Raw genomic sequence first — 22,260 nt, forward strand, 5'->3', positions numbered from 1 at the left:
TGTTCAATATATTTTACGGTGTATTCCTGCCCCCTATAGGACAAGCTCCTAACTGCAGGAGAGTCAGCATCCCAACAGTGTAATTACTTTACGTTATGAAGCATTTTAGCATCATCTTCCTGTGTCGAGTTGAAATGTACGTCACTTTAACAGCGAGATGTAACCGGGAATACTTACACGAGGAAAAACACACATCTTCAACTTGAGTGCTGAGTGTTTGTGCTTGTAAACACTTGAGATTGAAACACAGAAGACGACATAGAAGCGGGAAAGAGAAGGCGAGCAGATGGCCCAGAGCAGATAGTCATGGCGAGTGTGAGCGAGGAGTGTTCTCTGAAGGACGAGACCTTGTATTGTTGTGGCAGCGAGGGCTGCTCTGTCACACAGCGTAGCAGGGGTCCCCAAAGACTCGGGTCTTATGGTGTCAGTGTTCCTCCATCGCCACCCTCCCCACCCCCCGCACCCCGCCGGGGCCCTCATCTCCAGCCTTGGCCTATTGTCACCGCTGCTTTTTAATTTCTCAAATGCAATCAAGTGTGACACAACCTGTTTACGGAGCATGTCTGCCACGAGCAGGGAGAGGGGAAAAAACAGACGCATAAGCTGGGATCTCTGCACAAAATAATCCTCCATAATGCCAGAGAGTTTAAAGAGGCTTTGCCACCACACTGCCCCCCCTTCAGTCCCCCTTCTTCACCTCCCTTGGCTCATATGAAACAGAGGAGGGGGAGATTAAGAAAAAAGTGTGGAACACATCAGAAGAAGGCTCTTATATCTCTCCCTCAGTCTTGTTGAGGATTGATAATTATTGTTTTTTTTTTTAGCACAACAATTGGGGTCTTAAGATAAGATCCGGGGGGGGGTAAAAGAGGCAAGGTGAGTGGGCTCGGTCATTTCTCTGCAATGCAGCACCTTTCTTACACTTAACATGTTGAGTGTATAAGTTCATCCATACTGGGAAGTACAATATGCACAGACAATATGCCCCCCAATGGGGGCGATGGTGGAGGGTTAGCTCAGCTACGTAGTGAAAGGTTCTCTCTGGTTCTACCATATCTTAATTATTGTGTGGAAATATGGGGTAATAACTATAAAAAGTAATCTTCACTCGCTAAATGTACTGCAAAAAAGGTCAGTAAGGATAATTCATAATAGCGCCTACAGAGAACATACTAACTCCTTATTTCTAAAATCACAAATACTTGCTGATACAGTTACTTTTCAAACATCTAAAATAATGCATAAGGCTAAAAATAACCAATTAGCTAAAAATGTCATTCAATACTTCTGTATAAGAGAGGAGAAATATGATCTCAGGGAAGAAGTACATTTGAAACACTTCTATGCTAGGACTACGTTAAAAAGCCATAGCATTTCAGTATGTGGAATCAAACTATGGGATGGATTGAGTAAGACCCTCAAACAATGCACAACGATGAGCCAATTCAAGAAATATATATCACTATATTTACAGTTACTATGGTACCCATTATGTCATTGGATGGTCATATCACCTCGTACTTTGGTACGTGACAAAAAAAATGTAAAAATGTAAAAATAAATTTTTTTTAAAAAAAAACACCTTAAACTATATCAGGAAAGCAGGAAGTGAACAAATGTAACAGTTACTGATTGTAAAAGTACCAGATGGAGGGGTAGGATTTAATAAGCTTTGCTTCTTCCTACTCCTTTTGGACATGTGGAACTGGCAACCGATTATGAGATGCACTCAATTGTAATTGATGCATGTTCAAATGAAATAAATAAATAAATAAATAAATAAATAAATAAATAAATAAATAAATAAATAAATAAATAAATAAATAAATAAATAAATAAATAAATATAATATAATATAATATAATATAATATAATATAATATAATATAATATAATATAATATAATAAATAATAAGGTACTACTGTAACTTGAGTGGTTCCCAGTCACAATAAAAAAAACCTGTCAAATACAAAGCACCAAGTGGTGAGGTATGACCGTACACAGGTGCGTCTGATAAAGATATTACAATCCAAAGGCGTATATTCGACTCGATTCAAAGCCTCTGACTCCCTAAAAGTTTCTTCCAAAGTCCATTTGTGCATCATCGACAAGCAGTGAATGTTAACTTCATGATTTATTCACAATCACTTTGCTCACTTGACAGGCAAAGGCTCAGCTCTTGGTGCATGAACTTGTCTCCTTCCCTGCTGGGAGCTGGACCAGGAACATCATGTTGATAAATATGTAGCGAGAGCATTCACAGCGTATAATGACAGGAAACAGCTCGCCTGGCTCAGTCTGTTAGCAAGAAATTAAAAAAAAATGAAAAAAAAACAACACCCCTGAGGATCACTAATTAGCAAGTTATATCTCCATTGTTCACACTCTACAATAAGTGTCAACTCAGTTGAGCTATTGGCAGAAAATGTGCTGGACAATGATTTACTGCAGACCCAAGCCCTGTGGGTTGCATGGCAATGGATGCTACCATGATCGCTACAGTTGATGTACAGCACTGCTGACGGGGATGTCATGCAACTTCATGCCAAAGATCCAAACTATCCCTTTCACTATGTTAATAAAGACTTAATGATGCTAAGACCATGACCCTCAAATTGATTCATCATGACCCCGCAAAGCAAAGCACACATTCTAATAATTATTATTCTATCTTAAACCCGCCTGAATGTGGTTTCTTTGGTACATCATACATCCATTCACACTCACATTCATACCCATGGGCTGCTAACGACCTTCCAAATGCGTGTTTTGGTATTATTAGTCTTCTAGACATGGAAAAACAACCCGTAGAGTCACCTTTACACCCATATTACCCAATACACTGGACATAAGACAATTCATTCATTCATTTTCACAAGGGTTGCAGGGGGGCTGGAGCCTATCCCAGCTGTCATCGGTACACCCCGGACTGGTCGCCAGCCAATCACAGGGCACATATAGACAAACAACCATTCACACTCACGCATAAGACATTATAAGACATAAATAAGATATAACACATTAGCATTGGGGCTGCACAGTGGTTATGTGGTTAGCGTGCAGACCTCACAGCTAGCAATTCCACCCTCGGCATGTTCCGGTTTCCTCCCACATTCCAAAAACATGCTAGGTTAATTTGCGACTCCAAATTGTCCATAGGTATGAATGTGAGTGTGAATGGTTGTTTGTCTATATGTGCCCTGTGATTGGCTGGCCACCAGTCCAGGGTGTACCCCGCCTTTTGCCCGAAGACAGTTGGGATAGGCTCCAGCCCACCCCGCAACGCTTGTGAGGATAAGCGGTAGAAAATGAATGAATGAAGGAATGAACATTAGCATTGGGTGGTTGTCTGATTAATGTAACATTACTGACACCGTGTGGCCAGTGTAGATTACTACACATCACGTCTCCATGCATCTTTTGAATGCCTTATATTTTGTACTTTACTTCATATAGCCATTTTAAGTTTGGAAATGGGCCAAGGTCAAGATTATTTAACATCAGTTTAAAAGACATAAATAAGATAACACATTATATATATTTTCTTTTATGGCTAGCCCCATCTATTTATTCTCCACATTATTATTTATTATTTATTATTATACGGGAGCCAGGCAACAACATTTCCTTGGCAATTTCACTGCTGTGTTATTGTGCAATGACAATAAAGAAAGTCTATCTATCTATATATATATATTTATACATTATATATATAAATTACAACACAATGACACATTAGCATTAGGTGATTGTCTGATTAATGTAACATTACTGACACCATGTGGCCAGTGTAAAATACTACACATTACGTCTCCATGCATCTTTTGAATGCCTTATATTTTGTACTTTACTACCATTTTATCCTTGGAAATGGGTCAAGGCCAAGATTATTTAACATTAGTTTAAATACCCCCCACCCCCCCACTCCACACACCCCACTCCACACACACAAAGCCTGGCTCTTGTCTTGAAAACGAACAGGCCAGCCAAAGTCATCTGGAAGCTGCCTCATGCCAATGAATAAATAAAGCTGCAATTAGCTAAGAAAACAGCGCCACCTGTTGGTGTCCCGCCCCTGTGAGCTGAGACCATTACGTTCGGCTGCGGGAAGCACCTGAGCCTACATATTAAAGCGTTGGCCACTGTCAAGAATGTGTGTGTGTGTGACTTTTTTTTTTTTTACTTTGATTCGGTTGACCCGTACCGCCATGTGTGTTGCGGGGGCCTCCATTTGTAAAGCAGCTTACCCAGCATATGTGTTGCTATTGTGGTTGTGTTTGTGTTCTCCGACCGCGCGTGCTGGGGCGCACCTGGCAGCGATGTGCACATTCTGGCAAGCAAGCAGCTGGCCCGGGGGCTGCTGAGGCTGTTGTGTGGGATCGGGGGGGTTTGAGAGGGGTGAAGGGGTCTTCCGTGGACCCCTTCCCACCAGACTCAGACAGTGGGAGGCAGATGGACAGGCCGGAGCCACAGCCAGAGGGCCAAAGGGGCCCGTGGGAGCTGAAAGACAAACACAGAGAAGCACAAACGAAAAACTAAGACTGGGAGATGCTTAGCTCAATATGAGAAGGAAGCACAATATTATACCAGCGGGGTACACCCTGGACTGGTGGACAGCCAATCACAGGGCACATATAGACAAACAACCATTCACACTCACATTCATACCTATGGACAATTTGGAGTCGCTAATTAACCTAGCATGTTTTTGGAATGTGGGAGGAAACCGGAGTACCCGGAGAAAACTCCACACAGAGATGGCCGAGGGTGGAATCGAACCCTGGTCTCCTAGCTGTGAGGTCCACCACTTGACCGCCGTGCCGCCCAGGAAGCAGAATATTCATTCATTCATTCATTTTCCACCGCTTTTTCCTCACGTGGGTCGCGGAAAGGTGCTGGAGCCTATCCCAGCGGGGTACACGCTGGACTGGTCACCAGCCAATCACAGGGCACATATAGACAAACAACCATTCACACTCACATTCATACCTATGGACAATTTGGAGTCGCTAATTAACCTAGCATGTTTTTGGAATGTGGGAGGAAACCGGAGTACCCGGAGAAAACTCCACACAGAGATGGCCGAGGGTGGAATCGAACCCTGGTCTCCTAGCTGTGAGGTCCACCACTTGACCGCCGTGCCGCCCAGGAAGCAGAATATTCATTCATTCATTCATTTTCCACCGCTTTTTCCTCACTTGGGTCACGGAAAGGTGCTGGAGCCTATCCCAGCGGGGTACACCCTGGACTGGTGGCCAGCCAATCACAGGGCATATATAGACAAACAACCATTCACACTCACATTCATACCTATGGACAATTTGGAGTCGCCAATTAACCTAGCATGTTTTTGGAATGTGGGAGGAAACCGGAGTACCCGGAGAAAACCCACGCGTGCACGGGGAGAACATGCAAACTCCACACAGAGATGGCCGAGGGTGGAATTGAACCCTGGTCCTCCTAGCTGTGAGGTCTGTGTGCTAACCACTCGACCACCGTGCCGCCCAGGAAGCAGCATATTCATTCATTCATTTTCCACCGCTTTTTCCTCATGAGGGTCGCGGGGGGTGCCGGAGCTTATCCCAGCTGTCTTCGGGCGAGAGGCGGGGTACACCCTGGACTGGTCACCAGCCAATCACAGGGCACATATAGACAAACAACCATTCACACTCACATTCATACCTATGGACAATTGGGAGTCGCCAATTAACCTAACATGTTTTTGTGGGAATGTGGGAGGAAACCGGAGTAGCGGAGGGTGGAATCAAACCCTGGTCCTCCTAGCTGTGAGGTCTGTGCGCTAACCACTCATCCACCGTGCCGCCTCAGGAAGCAGAATATTGTGTTTTTGAAATAAATTCAATATGAGGTGAGCATGTAAGTAGCGAGTGAGTCGGGGGTTGAGGCCAGGTTCTTGTGTTAAGATCGATAAGGAACTAAGAGCTAATTGGTTATTCATGACGTGAGTAATAAACGCAGGCATGGCGTCGTAGGTGTGGAGCTGGTGGCAACGGCGGCACCAGTCGTCCACAGAGCCACAGATGCTCCACAGTTTGTGTGTTGACTCTGCGTAATTTGTTTGCTCTAATTTGTTTTGCAGTACCAGGGGAGTTCCTGGGTTTAATTTAGCTTTGTGTTTACCTCTCTTTGTGGCTCGCTGATCTGTTAAGCACGGAGACAGAGAGGGGCGATAGCGTGGAGGGTGGAGGGTGGGCTCCTCACAAAGCCAAATTAAAAAAGGAGCTGTGCAGATTGTTTTAAGCTCTGGCAGCCCCTTCAGGCCCAAAGGCCTCGCTCGCAGCTCACACCTGCTCCGTCCCCCCCGGGAGCTTGGTTCCTGATCCGTGGCCCTTGTTTTCTCCTTGTGGGCCGCCTGCCCGCAACCGTCTCCTCCTCCTCTTGTGTTCCCTTTTTACCTCTTCTCCTCAGCCGCTCCCGTGTCAGTCCAAGCCTCTCAGAAGTCCTTCTGTTGTTGTCCTTCTCCTCCGTGACTTCATGCCTCAGGTCTGGCCCCCCTTCACCTGGTTTCTTGTCACCACCACCTGCTTCTCCTCACCCTTTCAACTCTTCTTTGCATCCAACTTTTTTCCCTTGTTGACGCCGTTCAACAGTTTGTCTTCCAGCCATAGATCCAGACAGACAGACGGATGACATATGTTGGATTCTCTGACAAAATACACACACGGGGCAAAGCCGGCCAGCTCATTAGACCTCCAGGAGACGCCAAAACATCGCCTTTCATATAATTATATTAAAATTCGTACAATGGAAAAGTATATAAAAAGTATTTATGTAGCATTACAAAAATTGGATTCAAATTTATTAATTTAATGTATTTAATTCACTAATTTATATTAGCCATGCCTGTCATAGTTATAGAAAGGTATTTTATATAGCATATAGTATATATGTATATATATTATTTATTTATATATATCAAATAATATATATATTAAAATAAATAAAAATAAATAATAAAATATATCAAATATTTACATGACCATCATAGTTATATAAAGGTATTTTATTTAGCATATATATATATTATTTATTTATATATATTTATCAAATATTTATTTATTTATTTATTTATGAAATACAGAAAGTTATAACAGAAAAAATGTCATAATATAGTTGGAATTCATGTTTGAATTTATATATATATATATATATGAATTCCAAAAAATTAATTAATTTTTGAATTTATATATATATATATAAATTCAAAAATGTATATAAATAATAATATTATTTATATATAATACAATATAATAATATATATAAAATTTATATAAATACATTTAAAAAATTGAATACATTTTTGAATTTTTATGTATATATAAATTCAAAAATTATTCCAACTACTATGGCATTTATACATTTTTATTTTTTTTTTACCCTGTGAGCGTATCTACACAGGTTGCTTTCCAAATGGGGCCCTCGCATGGGAAATGTTCGGACACCAGTTATATGGACTTTTATGTAATTATCAGCCACTGTAAATGTAAACGCTAAAACACATCAATTCCCAAACACAATAGAATGTCATCAATTTAAAACGGTCTCCGCTTTTCTTTATTGAAACGAGTCAAGCCAGTTTTCGACTACACATTCACAGATAGTGTGATCGGTCTGCTCTACATACAGTATGATATGGTACACTTTGTCACACGTACAATATTTACACGGCCTCAGCAGAGATGCTTTGACATGGTTTGAGACGTGTGTACCGGTACTCGGTTTTGGGGGACATCATGGAGGACAACATGATGGAAGTTGTTTACTTCAGCCTTCATTCATTCTTCAACAGGACCTCTCAGATAGTTTGTAGCCATGCACAAAGCTTTGGTTCTGTGTGTCCAGGTTTAGAGATGACCTTCAACCCAACTGAGGTCAACATTAAATCAATTCTAAAACTGCATAAAACGTAGTTTTATCATGAACTCCATGAAGTGACTCCTGAGGGACACAGTGTATGTGTCGTTTACATCAAAGTACACTAGCGTGTTTAGCAGGAAGCTGCCATAGATCCTATATTGTGTTCAGCTGAAAGTGATGGGATGACGAACTGGGTCACAAAAAACACAAGTTGTTGTTATGATGCTAAAATGCTTGGGTTACCTGCGTCCATCCGTTTACTATATTCCTTGTCCATCACATTTGCACCTATGTAAACATACAAAATGGTGGGATTTGGGGGGGGTGCCATTACTGTGAGGAGAATATGAAATTAGATTGACACCAATTAATTAGGATAATAGCACTGAAAAATTAAACAAAAAAATCATTGAACTTTTTATTTTTAAATCAGGCTAGCAAAAATATTTTTTTGCCTTCTATTAATATTTATTGTATACTGAAACTGGACTTTTTATGTACCTCACTGAGGCAATAAAGAACAATATGATTACTCCGAGCCAGTCAGTCAGTCTGATATTATAGCGATGCATAATTTATGAGATCCAGTGATAATAGCCAAAATCGTGCAAATAGTCATATTGCAATGCAAGTTAATATTTGCAGGGTTTAAATATATATATACAAAAAAACATTTATTTTAAATACATCCCCCCTTTTTGTAATATTGTGGGGTTTTTTTACGTTTGTGTCCAATTTTCATCAAATTTCATTCACACATCAATAACACCCACATCCACATCAAGCAGGTTTTAGTAGTCCCTCACAACACAAATACTACACCCCCCCCCCTTTTTGAACCAAATCATTTCTTCTTACGCAGTTCTTACGTCAAAAATAATAACGTGAAAATAAATTTCCACTAGTGCAAAATAATGTCTCCTTCCAGAGCAATAATACATAAAAGACTAATAAAAAAATATATGTATTTAACAAGTAAGATCATTAATAATAACTGAATTTTCCCTTCAGCGATTGTAATCAATACAGCAAATTTAAAAAAATAAAATTAAAAATCTTTCATAAAAAAATAAATAAAGCGGCACCGGTGAACTAAAACTCACAGAATAATAATGGAAAAAAAAACAAGCACTAAATTTTACTGATGGTTTGATCTCAGTAATAAGCATGGATTAGTTGCTGCTGATGCAACCAAAGATCATCCTTGCTGACAGGATGCTTACTCCATCTACTGGTGATTTGCTTTAATTACAACCTTAAATGTTTCTACATTATGTAATGACCCATTGGACTGATGATTAAATATAAAATAAACAAAGTCCACTCCTGATTGATGTTTGGTGGAGACTCGCGTATTAATTTGATATGTCGTCTTCCCATAAAGAATGTGATCTATAAATGTAAATTAATGTTTCAATGACTTTCAGCTTTAAGACAAATGGCAAAATGGTGATTATTCCCAGCAGGGACTCGGTGCACCTCCATGAGATGTTTACTTCCTGCTATAATTTCACACCTCATGTTCCGTATGACAGGACCAGACAAATAAGGCAAAGAGAAACTGCCACGTTGACACTTGTGACATTTCGGGAGAGAACAAGCTGGACCATAAAATGTAAAAGTTAAGATTCAGCTCTGATGCTGTGCATAACATACCCACACAGTCCGCCTTTTGGGTGCTGGAGACTCGGAGTCGGAACAGCGATGTTCTTGGTCCTCGCTCGGCCTCCATAATTGTAGCCGTCATCGGTCATGAGGTCAAACCTCCAGATCAGGAATCGCGTCTTCCTTCAGCTGAATCTCATTGTCCGACCCTGTGCCCACATCAGAGTCAAACAGCGAGTGGTCAGAGTTAGGGGTGTGTGTGTGGGCGTGTCCGGCCGAATGGCTGCTGCCGTCGCTGTCGTCAAGCGTGTCAGTCCTGGAGAAAAGCCCAAAGTCCAGTAGTCCTGTCGGAGACTGGGTTCCGCCGCTGCTCTCGCTGTCCCCGTCATAGTAAAGGTCCTCCACCTCCACGAACCACTCGGGCCAGAACTTCCTTCGCATCCGCTCACAGAACATTGCCAAGTTGATCAGTTCTCCTGTGAGAACAGAAAGGGTCAATGTTCGAGCTGTGTTGTGAAAAATGTAATCCCTCGTTTATCACTGATTATTGGTTTCAGACCTGATTGCTCATTTATTAATTGAATATTTTTGTAGTTAGATCATAGAAAACCTGTTTAACATTATTAGAGCCCTCTAGCCAAAAAATAGCACCCCTACAGTCACCTTTACACGTGTATATAAGAGTAAATAAGCAATTTAAGACATATATATGGTGGGGGCGGAGCGGTGTCCGACAGGAAGTGACGTCGCGGGCTCAGAGTGGAGTTTTAGCTTGGTATGAGTTACTGCAGCAAAAGTAGCCCGAGTTTTATTAGGGATCTTTAAAATGGATTATTGTGCCTGTTGTGTAATAATTCACACCTGCAATAAAAGCCTGTTGTTGCAGCGATCACAGCCTATATTATGGCAACCATTATGTCATATGTCATATAAGATTGACACTATTTTACTATATTATATTGCACAAACCTTTAATGAGTTGCTCTGGTCGAGTACCAGGCAGCGTCCACATGGCCTGGGCGAGATGTCCAAACACTGTTGCATCTAATGTTGATATCTTGGAGCCCATAAAGTATTTTTTATCCCCTAAAGAAATAAAGACATAATAAGAGTAAGAAATAATGGAGTGTAAGTAAGGGGTTGTCTGTGTAGCAATATATAGTGTGCATGCAAGGAGCGTCTTATCTGCATGTATGCCAATTACAAGCTCACTGTCTAGAGTTGCTAATATGTTCCACCACAAATCGGTGGATCTACGCCGAACACGAGTAGTCCCGTGAAAAAACATTTTATGACCAAATTTACACTCCCAATAAATGCGGAACTAGGAGTCTCCAGCCAATAGCTCACAAGCTAGCAGTAGCGCCTAACCATTTTTTTTTTTTTATTTATTATCCTCCTATACTAACTCCTATACTAAGAAAAAAAGAAAGTGGGGTTCAACAGTAGAACAGAAGTCATCAGGAACGCTTGATACAAGGAAATGCAGCTCGAATAGGTGCAGATTCTGGAAGATCTAGAACGCTTTCTGTGCAGGTTATGTTGTATAGCTGCATAATAGGTCCTCTTTGAATTTATATGATTATTTTGTCCTTTTTTTTTTACTAAAAGGTATTCCCAAAATAGAGATGGAATAGAAGTCCCTCTTACCCAGCAGTGTGGCCAGTGTCCTCATGTCCTTCTCCATCAAGGCGTACACTTCTTCCTTGGAGAAGCGCCCGATGCCGTGCCCATACATCTCTCTGCGTACCATGCTACCGTTCAGGTGGCTCAGCAGCCACTTCAGTGTGTTGCTAAATGGGCCGCTCATGGCCAGGAGCTTCTGGGTTTCCTCAAGGTTGTCCACCCACTGACAATAGGCGATAGTCCTGGAAGAAACACAATAGACACAATGCAAAAATCAATACACACTCGGCCTAGTTTTAGATTTATCTTTACTTTATTGTGTTGTTGTTCATTTGGCAAAAAAAACATTGTTTCTCTTTGCAGGGATAAATAATTCAGCTCCCATGCATCTTTCTTTTTCTTGTCACATTCTGACCCTTCAATGCAGCTCTTTGGCGCCCTCCAGTGGAGTTTAGGAGAAAAAACACTGAAGACTACAATGTACATTTGTATCAAGAGTTCATTCATTCATTCATTCATGTACTGCTAACCTTTCACACAACTAGAAAGACCTTCCCATTGCTCACCCTTAGCCTAGCTAGTCTGTGTCTCATGGAAATTAACCTGTTAGCTTAATATCCACAATGAAATAAGAGTGTTAGCATGCTGTGTTAGCCTTCATCAGTACAGGTAAATGTTTAGCGCAGGGGTGGGCAAACCTTTTGACTTGTGGGCCGTGTTGAGTTAACAAAATTAGCTATAATAACTAGCTAATAATAGCTAAAATAACTAACTATTTTATCTGTAAAAGTGTCATATTTTTATATATTTTTAATATATATTTTTCAAAATATTTTTATATTTTTTTTAATATTTTTTTACTGAATAAGACATCCGACCTGAAAGTCATGTTACCAGCTTGTATGTTAAAAGTTGAATACTTGAAAGCAACCGACGGGCCGGATTCAAATGCTTGTTGGGCCGATTGTGGCCCCCGGGCCATCGTTTGCGCACCCCTGGTTTAGCGTGTATTACTACATGAGTTGTCCCTCCCCCATTTACCAACAACTATGACAGGAAATGAGTCAGCAGCAGCCCATAACTTTACCCCCTCCCTGTCCCGGTGAAGAAGGTGAGAAGGTGAATGACGTGTCGCTTATTTGAAACTCAAATCTGTTCCGATCAGAGGCCTGATAGGAAGTAGACAAAGTAGAGTCTCGTCATAACGGAAGATAGATGGACTATGTGTGCATGTTTGCAAACAAGCCTGACTAAGAGCCTCGCAATCCCTCTCTAATTCTCCTTATGTTTATTCGGCTGCGTGCTTGTGTGACAACTCCAGATTCGATAAGACAAACAACACATGGTCACCACACCTGACGTAACCTCATTAATCTGCTTAAGTCAGGTTAATGGTTTTCACATTTGGGACTGGAACTGTATCTAATGTTGGCGTATTTCGTGTCCTGGCCATCTTATTGTGCGTGCAGACACTAACGAGATTAAGCTCTGAGAACCTTACACACTTACACTTCACCTCACGCAGCCTCTTTGAAAATACAGATTAGGGACTATTTCCTTAAGACCTGCTGAAAGTCTAAACTAGTCTTCGTACAGTATATTCATATTCTATAGCAGGGGTGGGCAAATAAATATGGGCTAATTTCCCCACTCAGGGACGAATAAAGGCATATCTTATCTTATTATCTTATATTTTGACTTGTGGGCCGTATTGAGTTATTAGAATTGTCCACATCAAACTATGTCATCAAACTATGTCATTTAATTTTACAGTTTTGTTGTTGTTTTTTTACTAAATAAGACATCCGACTTGCAAGCCATGTTGCCAGTTTGTATGTTAAAAGTTGAAATACTTAGAAAGGCGGCACGGCGGTCGAGTGGTTAGCGCGCAGACCTCACAGCTAGGAGACCAGGATTCAATTCCACCCTTGGCCATCTCTGGAGTTTGCATGTTCTCCCCGTGCATGCGTGGGTTTTCTCCGGGTACTCCGGTTTCCTCCCACATTCCAAAAACATGCTAGGTTAACCGGCGACTCCAAATTGTCCATAGGTATGAATGTGAGTGTGAATGGTTGTTTGTCTATATGAGCCCTGTGATTGGCTGGCCACCAGTCCAGGGTGTACCCCGCCTCTCGCTCAAAGACAGCTGGGATAGGCTCCAGCACCACCGCGACCCTCGTGAGGAATAAGCAGTAGAAAATGAATCAATGAATACTTAGAAAGCAACTGGCGGGTCAGATTCAAATGCTTGGTGGGCCGCATGTGCCCCCCGGGCCATAGTTTGCCCACCCCTGTTCTATAGTATTCCACTCATTTGTGTGAGATACTGTAAATTAGCCAAAAGATCAACACTTTTAATGAGTTATGCCCCATGCTAATATCGATTTCAATTTCAATTTAAATATGTACTACAAAATTTTGCATGACGCATCGCAGTCTCCGATTCCTGGTCGATTGCTGGCTTGCAGCTTACAACAAGACAATATACTGCCCTTCCCTGAGATAAATAATTCAACAAGGTGTCCAGCCAAGCCCACACATGGCACAGGGGACAGCAAACACAAGACGAGTGAGAAGGTCCACAGTGTGGGATACATCACTTAACGTCTGTAGATGTAATGCTACGTATGAGAATCGCCATGATGAGCTTATAGGAATTCATGGTAAAATTATACTCAAAGCGGCGTGTGAGTGTGTTTGTCACAGTGGCAATTTAGTAATGGAAAACACTCTCGGCTTGAGTGAGGTGGAAAAAGAGTTCCCACCCAAGCAAGGTCGAGTGAATCACCACAATAATGACTGACACAGTCTTTTGTGTTGCTCTCAAAATCTCCACCATTTTTAAAAAATAAATAAGTTATTTGCATGAAACAATTACAGACATACAGTATCGTCAAAGCATCTTCCTGCTGGAAACTGTTAAGGGACTTGACTTATGCTAGAGTGCCCCCTGTTTGATTCATAGCTGCAGCACTCTTGCAATCAAACCCCTTTCTATTTTGGTTATGACTACAGAATCCCATCCCCCGAAGCTGCAGCATTTCATGCAAACATGCAACTTACCAGTAGAGATGTTCTTCCACCATTTTGGTGACAGCTCGTGACACAGCTCTCTCCTCCGGCGTGAGGTTGTGATTGAGGTTGACGCCCAGCCTCTCTTCCAGGAAGTCTACAATGAACTCTGACCCTGAGACCTGCTCATAGTTATACTCAAGCCACGGCATCTTGCCCTGAGGGGATAGCTTCCCATCAAAATAGTTCTATGGACACACAGAATCATATCAAAATATCAGGATATTTTGTAATAACAGAAAAAAACACACCTAGTAACCAACACTCACCTGGTAGGGCAAGTCCACCATTCTTAAATAAGTCTCTATTTTGAGGCAGAAAGGTGAGAGGCTGGGAACGCCGTTCTTTGGCCTGGAGAACTGATGGAGGATGATGGCATCTTTAGAGTCCAGCTCCTGCTCCTTCCTGCACGCATACAGGGAACAAAGAAATCCCTTAAAAGTCATCTTGTCTCATAAAGTCATAGTATACTATCAATTATGCAGTATCTCACAAAAGTACTGTGACTTACTGGATCTGCAACCCATTGATTATATCTTCCACTGCTACAATATGATGGAAATTGAACTTGGATGGAACGTTGTCAGCTATTTAGATAAAAATGGCTTAGCATTGAGTCAATCCATACCGCTACACAAGCTGTACACTGACTACTCTAAAGTATTTGTCCACTGTCCACTTGTGTGTGGTGCTGATGCATCTGTGTTGATATAGTTTTTTTGTATATACTGTAGTATATACAAAAAACTATATCAGAGTATATACTTTGTATAGTATGGGGGGGGCATGATGAAAAATAGAGCAAAAAGGCACAGTGAAAATCTGAAATGTTGACACGAATCTTTTTCTTGGCTGCACGGTGGTTAGCACGCATACCTCACAGCTAGGCGACCAGGGTTCAATTCCACCCCCGTTTCTCGTGGGTTTTCTCCAAGTACTCCGGTTTCCTCCCACATTCCAAAAACATGCTAGGTTAATTGGCGACTCCAAATTGTCCATAGGTATGAATGTGAGTGTGAATGGTTGTTTGTCTATATGAGCCCTGTGATTGGCTGGCCACCAGTCCAGGGTGCAGGACAACGATGGCCATACAAGGAGAGTAGATGAAAAAAAAAACAGCTCCTCTACACAAACATGACATCACATGCCAGAAACAGATGATGCTGGTAGGCTGCCTCCAGCTTCAGTAGGGCGCACGTGATGCTGCAGCAGCGCTCGTGCACGACATGCAAGGTTACACCGATTATCATGGAGGGAGTGTGTTTACAGGATGTATTTACTCAACACTGGCCTAACTATAGTCCATTAATCTGTTGGCATCACGTCTAATTAAACATCTACAGGGATACATGTGAACAGTAGCAGGGTTCATTAAAGGTCGGCGTGACTCCGCAGCGCCGGAGGAGTGCTTCGGTTTAATCACGCTCAGGTGCCGACGGGGCGGGCACGAGAGCCGGCACACGAGCGGAAACGTGACTCGACTTTTATTTAAATATATTTTTTCCTCGCTCAGTGAGTCGTGCCCTTGGAAGGAAGAAACCGAAGATGAAAGCGTGTGCGTGGAGTTCTTTGTTATTACAACAAGACAACAAAGTGCCCTTGTGGATGTGGGAGGTGGCAAAAGCAATTGTTAACAGACCGAGCCTACCTGATGGCGAGCAGCTCGTGTAGTATGTAGGCTGCAGCAGCAAGGAGGGCCCCTCCGGTGATGTAGAGGGTCTTCTTCCACCAGGAGTCTGACGCCAAAGCCGTCATGATGCCTCCGTAGTCCTGCAAAGGGAAGGCGATAATATATCCATACAACGACTGGTGCTGCTCGGACACACACAGCCCGAGGGGGAGGCTGTGATTCCGCCCGAGATCTACCACACACGGCCGGGAAGAGGCGAAGCCAGCAGCCCAGTACATCCTCCCCTTACTCGGTCACAGCCCCCTCACTTCCTCGGTCCTCGGCTTCCAGGAAGGCTTCATGTATGCGCCTGCCTGGTCTACGACATGGCGGCTGGAGAGGTTAATGTTGGTCCATAAAACTAGAAAGAGTAAACATCTTGGCTCCCCTTGCCCAGGATGATGATGCTCAGCTCCCAGTTCACTTTCCTTTGGGCTTTTATAATAGTCAAGTTACTGAAAGCGACAGCCTCACTTCCGGATCCTGCTTTTCAAAGTAAATCCCAACATTTGTCATGTTTATAAAGATGCAGAGGCTCGGTTTACTTTTAATGACGTTAACTTTACTGTGTTTTGATTGTGTTGTCTTTCACCTAGCTAAAAAAGTTTAATTATGTAGCATCACAAAAGGTAACCATAATGATATCCATCCATGTTCTATGCCACTTATTGCCGCTTATTCTCACTACTGTCGCGGGTATGCTGGAGCTTATCCCAGCATACACTCTGTACTGGACCATAATGATATATACATATATTGTTAATACTCTAAAACTGTGCATTATTTTCCAGCAGTCCTTGTGAAGACAAGCAATATAGAAAATAGATGAATGTTCATTTTTTATATGGGTCATTTTTAATGCATCTCTTTGTATTGAGCAAGTGAACACGTACTGTTCAGTGAATTTAAATAGTATATACAAAATACTAACTTTTATAGTACTCATGGAAGGTTAAGCTTCTCTTATTTTCTAAGCAGACTAGCTTTAAGATCCGGTCCCAGCGGACTAAATAGTGCTAACTTAGCACAATCGGCCTATTGTCAGCGCCAGTGGAGGAGCCACCCCGCCCTGAAGAGCCCCTAACCTCATCCCAGTGGAACCAGTGATGGTTCCACACATGATGTATAAAGAACACACAACAGCCAACATGGAGGACATCTCACCGATGCTCATAGTCAACATTACTCGAATACTGAAACCTGTACTGCAAACAAAACACTAAGTGTATGTAATAATGTAATAATTGTGATGACATATCGCCACTTTGTATCAAGTAGTTTGTGTGTGTACTCACTGTGGAGCAGCACCGGAAGTGCAAAAGGTAATTCATGTTGCTGGTGTGTTCCTGGCTGCATGCCTACAGATGACTGCGATCAACATCAAATGGAAAATGTGCTCAAGGTCCCTCCAACATCCGGGTGGATTAACAGGCTTGGAAGTCTCCAGATCGATAAGATGACTGATTAGAAAAGCAGCAGGATGATGTGTGAATGTACCCACAGACTTGACTTCTGCAACTTACACGCTCGCTCCCGCGCATTGGGTGAGCGCGCATGAGCACTAAGCAGACGAAGCGTGGGAGTAAAACCCCACGCAGGATTACATTCGTTAGCAATACGCACTATACGGTTTAAATGATTCACTCATTAGCTCGCTTTGTACGAGATGGGATTCCTGCAAAATATACACGAATCCCCTTGCAGCCTAAGTATTCAGACAGCAGACAAAACATGATTTAATCCATGCCGCTGCCTTTATTCTTATTACATAACAGTGAAACATGAAATGCTTTCCACTCCCTGAAGATGTGACTGCCCCCCCCTCTTGCTTCCCAAGATATATGGTCAGCAGTATGCAGAGATGGAAACCCACTTACCGCTTGTATGCACATCATAATAAATTACGCATCTTCTTTCTTTAGCCAGTCATAGAATGACTGTACTGGCACATTCATAATAATAACCAAAACTAATTGATTAAATTAATAAATGAGTATTCATTATATTATTATTATGGATGAATGATATAATAAAATGGAAATAATCCAAAAGACACTCACCTGCCACTATACTGTCTTGACTACGTGATGGATCTTCATGGAAATAATTCATGAGCTGCAGCAAAGTCAAGGAAATTGTTATGAAACAAAGAAAAATGGCCACCAGCACAAATGCTCAAGGTCCAGCAGAGTATGAACGGCCTAGTGTGAGTACGACCTAAGACACTTGTACATAAGGGCTCTTTGTTTTCTTGACCAATGTCCATGTATGGAGTTTACTGTGTGGCTTGGGAGTGGTCCTGGTTGTCCGGTTGGGGGTCGGACTGAGGGTCGTCAGCCACTTTGATAGCGTGCAAGGCGTAGTTGATAGCTGTGCTGTTAGCCCAGCTCCAGGCTCCTGATGCTGGATTATAGAACATCCCTTGGACGCACTGCACTGAGAAACCATCTGATTGGAGACGATGGGAGATGTGGGTGAAAGTCAGTCAACGGCAGAAAGTTAGTGTAAATATGTTTATATGTAGGGGATATGCAACAGTAGGGAAAATATGAGTAAAATTGGAGTAAAGATGAGCAATATGTTGGTGTTTCGGCCTTGTAGGACATCAGCACATAAGCAATCATTGTGCGTTTTGCTTATTCTTTGGCTTTTTAATGACTTGAGTATCCCCCAGATAGAAGTCACTTGAGTTCTAAACACAGTTTGAGGTCTGATAATTATAGCATTTAATTTAACAAGCAGTTGATAGCTCCTGTAGTCAACGCTGCATTAACAACTGATAATAAAAGTCTACACTATGGTAAAACATACATTTAGCTATCATTTGCTGTGTAGGTGAATGATGGCATAAAAATGGAAACTTACTGGACTCTAGATGGCGCTCCAGTTCCACGGGGCTGATAAACTTGTCCCAGTCGTGTGTCCCACTGGGAACGATGTGCAACAGCTGCTCAGCTACGACGATGCCCAAAGCGTAGGATAGGTTGGTTTTATTAATGGTGGTGATGAAGAGCGAGCCGCCTGGCTGAATGGGACAACATGAACAGTTTTGATAGCAGCGGTGAAATATTTTCTGTATTTGCATCAGTGTTAAAATAGCCAATAGCACACCATATGTGTCTCATATGAAGGGGCGGACACTATCCGACACGAGGGAGCAGCTGGAAGAAAACACACACCTTCAGTACGTGACGGCAGCAGAGGATGAACGTTTCCAGGTCGGCCAGATGTTCCACCACCTCGGACGCTACAACGGCATGGAAGAGACCGGCTCGGCCTCCCTCCTCGTCTCCAGCCACATCTGCCGACAGCTCCTCCAGGGTGCATGCTCGATACCTGACCCGCTCACCAAGATCGGGGTCATTCGACGAATGCAGCTGTGCCATGCTGATGCTGTCTGCCACGGGGTCTATACCCAACATACTGGCTCCCAGGCGACCCAGGGGCTGGCGTTGGAGTGGGGGAGGTGTAATGTAACAAAGAGAGATGTTAGTTTGCAATAGTTTGCATATGTTTGTATATAACCCTGGACTACTGTAATGTCTCCAGTAATTAAATTGGTTCCAAATAGAAGCAAATTGGAGGTGACCAACGTCTGTGCTGAAATGGATTGATTGTGCTTCAGGGATGAGCATTTGATTCCCTGAAAAATAATAATAATGTAGCAGATAATACAGCTTGAGTGAAAAAATACACTTTAAATACTTTTTCATGAGATTCTTTTTTTACATGTAACTGTACAAGTACACCAACTGCAGTGGAGTTATTGAAATTACACAGTAGTGCCCCCTTGTGGACTAAAGCTAAACATGCAGCCCAGTGCGCATAGCTGCACTAGCTTGCCCAAGGCCGGCGTCTCTCTCCTAAAGCTGATCCTCTCTGATGGAAGACTTACAGTGACAAAAACCTCCACGGACACGTTCCCCCACTGACAGACTCTGTGGGTTCCTCCTGTGTCGGCCATGTAAATGACAGCCAGTGTGAGCGGCGGTAAATACAGGACCCGATTTTGTCTTCCCCAATCACAAATCGAGGCTGGTATGTCCTCAGTGTAAATGAAAGCTGAGACAGGCGCTCGGTCCTGGTGGAGCAGCCAACAACGCTAACAAACACATAAACAACTGTAAACGACCAACTGTCCGCTCCACCAAACCGAGACCAGTCAAGTCAACAATGACTCAATGACTGTGAAGTGGTCGGACGTTGCAATGTACAACTGGCATGGGGGTGCACTGAAGGCAAATTCTCACGCTGTGACAGCATGAGAATTTTTTTTTTGCCGGGAAGACAATCTGATGTGAACGGTGGTCATTTAAACAATTGCTGAAAGACCAATTGTGTCGGAGGAGGGTGAGGGAACTTTGTACACTTCTGTCTGCTTGTCCTTTTTTGTTGTTTTCAGTATTTTGTACACACCAACATATATTACCTCAGTGAGCAGGCCGCCCCCGCAGCCAACATCCAGTATATGCAGTCCTGCAAGTGGTCTCCCGGGATGATGCGTTTTGTGGACATTCAGCAGATTATCCCTGATCAGAAAAACAAATACATTTGACATCATTAATTCAGTGAATTAAAAAAAATTCTGTTTAAAAATGATAATTACTGATTAATTAAGGAAATAGTCAAACAAACAAAACAGTCAAATGGCATCACGAGTACACAGGGATTGCACCACAGATTCCAGCAAATGTGGTTCATAGAGACCTTTTCCTCTTCACTATTCTATTAACCTGCATTATTATAGAGGAATGTACTACGGCTGCATAAAGCGCATCACAGTCTGTATCACAGTAAGTATCTCACAAGGTGACAGTCCAGCAGCAACAGTAGAAAGAAGGCTACGTCTCATTCAGACACGCCCCGAGGCTCGAGACACATCAGGCAAATCAGCCACACTCAAGACATAGGCACACTGGCATTGGATCTGTCATACTGTCACCATGAGCTCACATCAACAGCAGCAATAGGACCACAATGGGGGGTGGGGTGGTGGGTAGCTATGGACTCTCTGCCGCATGGATCAAGTAATAATTATGTCTGGCCCCAACAGCAGATCTTATCAATCAAAAAAACATGCACACATATGCAATCCTGTGGTGACTCAAACGCTGTTGGCCGGAAATGTGCTGATGTTTGGTGGAATCCTGTCACCTTCAATTTCACTTATTTGGGTACAGGCCTTGGCTCTCTCTTGGCTCCAAAATAACACAAAAACAGATGGCCCCCAGGTTGTTTGGACAACTAATACATCTACAATACAAAATACATTATTAAGTATTATAATCTGTACAAACACATACCTTATAAAAGGCACTCTCAGGTCATTCATGGCATGAAGGGCTTTGAATTCGCCATTTTCATCCCACCATTTGCTGGCCAGTGTCTGGAACCTTTTCAGTTCTTCATGGTCCACTGAAGCTTGATGGACTGATCTAGTACTATGGAGGGAGACAGACATGGGACACATTTAAACCCCCTTAGCAGCATTTAACACTCTGTTGCAGCATTAGTATCTAATTTGTACACATATACAATAACTTAAAATTATAAACAACAAAATCATTGTGCACATACTCTAATTAATAAATGAAAATGCCCCATTTTTTTAGATTTTAACAGTTATAAATTACAAACTTCTATTTTTTTTTACATTTTGTCTCTGCCAATTACAATAAACATCATAGAAGTTGTGTACTGTTGATATTGTACATATAGACATTATAAGGCAGCAAACCTACCAAAACAGAAAGGGATTCAATACTTATTTTTCCCACTGTATCACAAACAAAATAATTAGCGTTAAGCCTACTTTGATGACATAACATATACCGGTTCAAGATAATACCCCTGACTAAACAATACACAATAAATATGACTTTGAAGTGGCTCTACCTAGCATTACTGTGTGTTTTAAAAACAATAAAAATCCACATGTAAAACAAGTACCTGCTTTGACATTGCCGTGTCAGCTCCTCCGTACACCTCCGGAGCCACGGTGTCCGCTGTTTACAAACCGCCGTGCAACTGAATCCATTCCTGCCCACGGTACTCTGGACGGCACGGCGCAAGGACGCTGACCTGCGGCTGTACAGCCCTAACATGGCCAAACTAGTTCGAGAACATTCTAATGTTATATACAGAAACAGCACTTGACATTCAAGTCCCACTGTGCTGAGTTCATAATTGCTCGACCAGAAACCTTGCGTACTAAAGTTCCTCTGGAAACCAATATATCTGCCAACAGCACATACTGCGCATGCGTACTTCAATCGCCATCTTGGAATTCTATATACGGTAAGCCAGAAGGGACAAAACACCGTACAGTTGAACAGCAAATATACAAACTATAAGCATGAACTGTCCGCAATGGTACTATTGTGATTATAAGGGGCTGGTGTCACATTCGT

At 42.3% G+C, this 22,260-nt stretch overlaps 2 protein-coding genes across 3 annotated transcripts; both read right to left on the minus strand.

Moving 5' to 3' along the window:
- Window positions 1-7,548: 7,548 nt before the first annotated feature.
- On the minus strand, window positions 7,549-17,444 carry faxcb (failed axon connections homolog, metaxin like GST domain containing b). Of its 2 annotated transcripts, XM_058053577.2 has the most exons (7): window positions 17,146-17,444; window positions 15,830-15,951; window positions 14,451-14,586; window positions 14,173-14,369; window positions 11,134-11,351; window positions 10,453-10,569; window positions 7,549-9,959 (listed from the first exon to the last, which is right to left on the minus strand). In XM_058053577.2, exons 1-7 carry the CDS (start codon window positions 17,179-17,181, stop codon window positions 9,637-9,639), a joined length of 1,149 nt encoding a protein of 382 aa, XP_057909560.2. In that variant the 5' UTR covers window positions 17,182-17,444; the 3' UTR covers window positions 7,549-9,636. The 2 variants fall into 2 exon arrangements, with proteins under 2 accessions (XP_057909560.2, XP_057909559.2); XM_058053576.2 differs by lacking the exon at window positions 17,146-17,444 and having other exon boundaries at window positions 15,830-16,934.
- A 167-nt stretch (window positions 17,445-17,611) lies between these two features.
- On the minus strand, window positions 17,612-22,098 carry coq3 (coenzyme Q3 methyltransferase). The gene is made up of 6 exons (XM_058053575.2): window positions 21,800-22,098; window positions 21,154-21,291; window positions 20,280-20,379; window positions 19,030-19,296; window positions 18,716-18,875; window positions 17,612-18,298 (listed from the first exon to the last, which is right to left on the minus strand). Exons 1-6 carry the CDS (start codon window positions 21,952-21,954, stop codon window positions 18,126-18,128), a joined length of 993 nt encoding a protein of 330 aa, XP_057909558.2. The 5' UTR covers window positions 21,955-22,098; the 3' UTR covers window positions 17,612-18,125.
- Window positions 22,099-22,260: the final 162 nt, after the last annotated feature.

Source organism: Doryrhamphus excisus, linkage group LG5 (genome assembly GCF_037039965.1).
Source record: "Doryrhamphus excisus strain RoL-2023G ecotype Guam linkage group LG5, RoL_Dexc_Guam_v1.1, whole genome shotgun sequence".
In the NCBI taxonomy this organism is placed as follows: Eukaryota; Metazoa; Chordata; class Actinopteri; order Syngnathiformes; family Syngnathidae; genus Doryrhamphus; species Doryrhamphus excisus.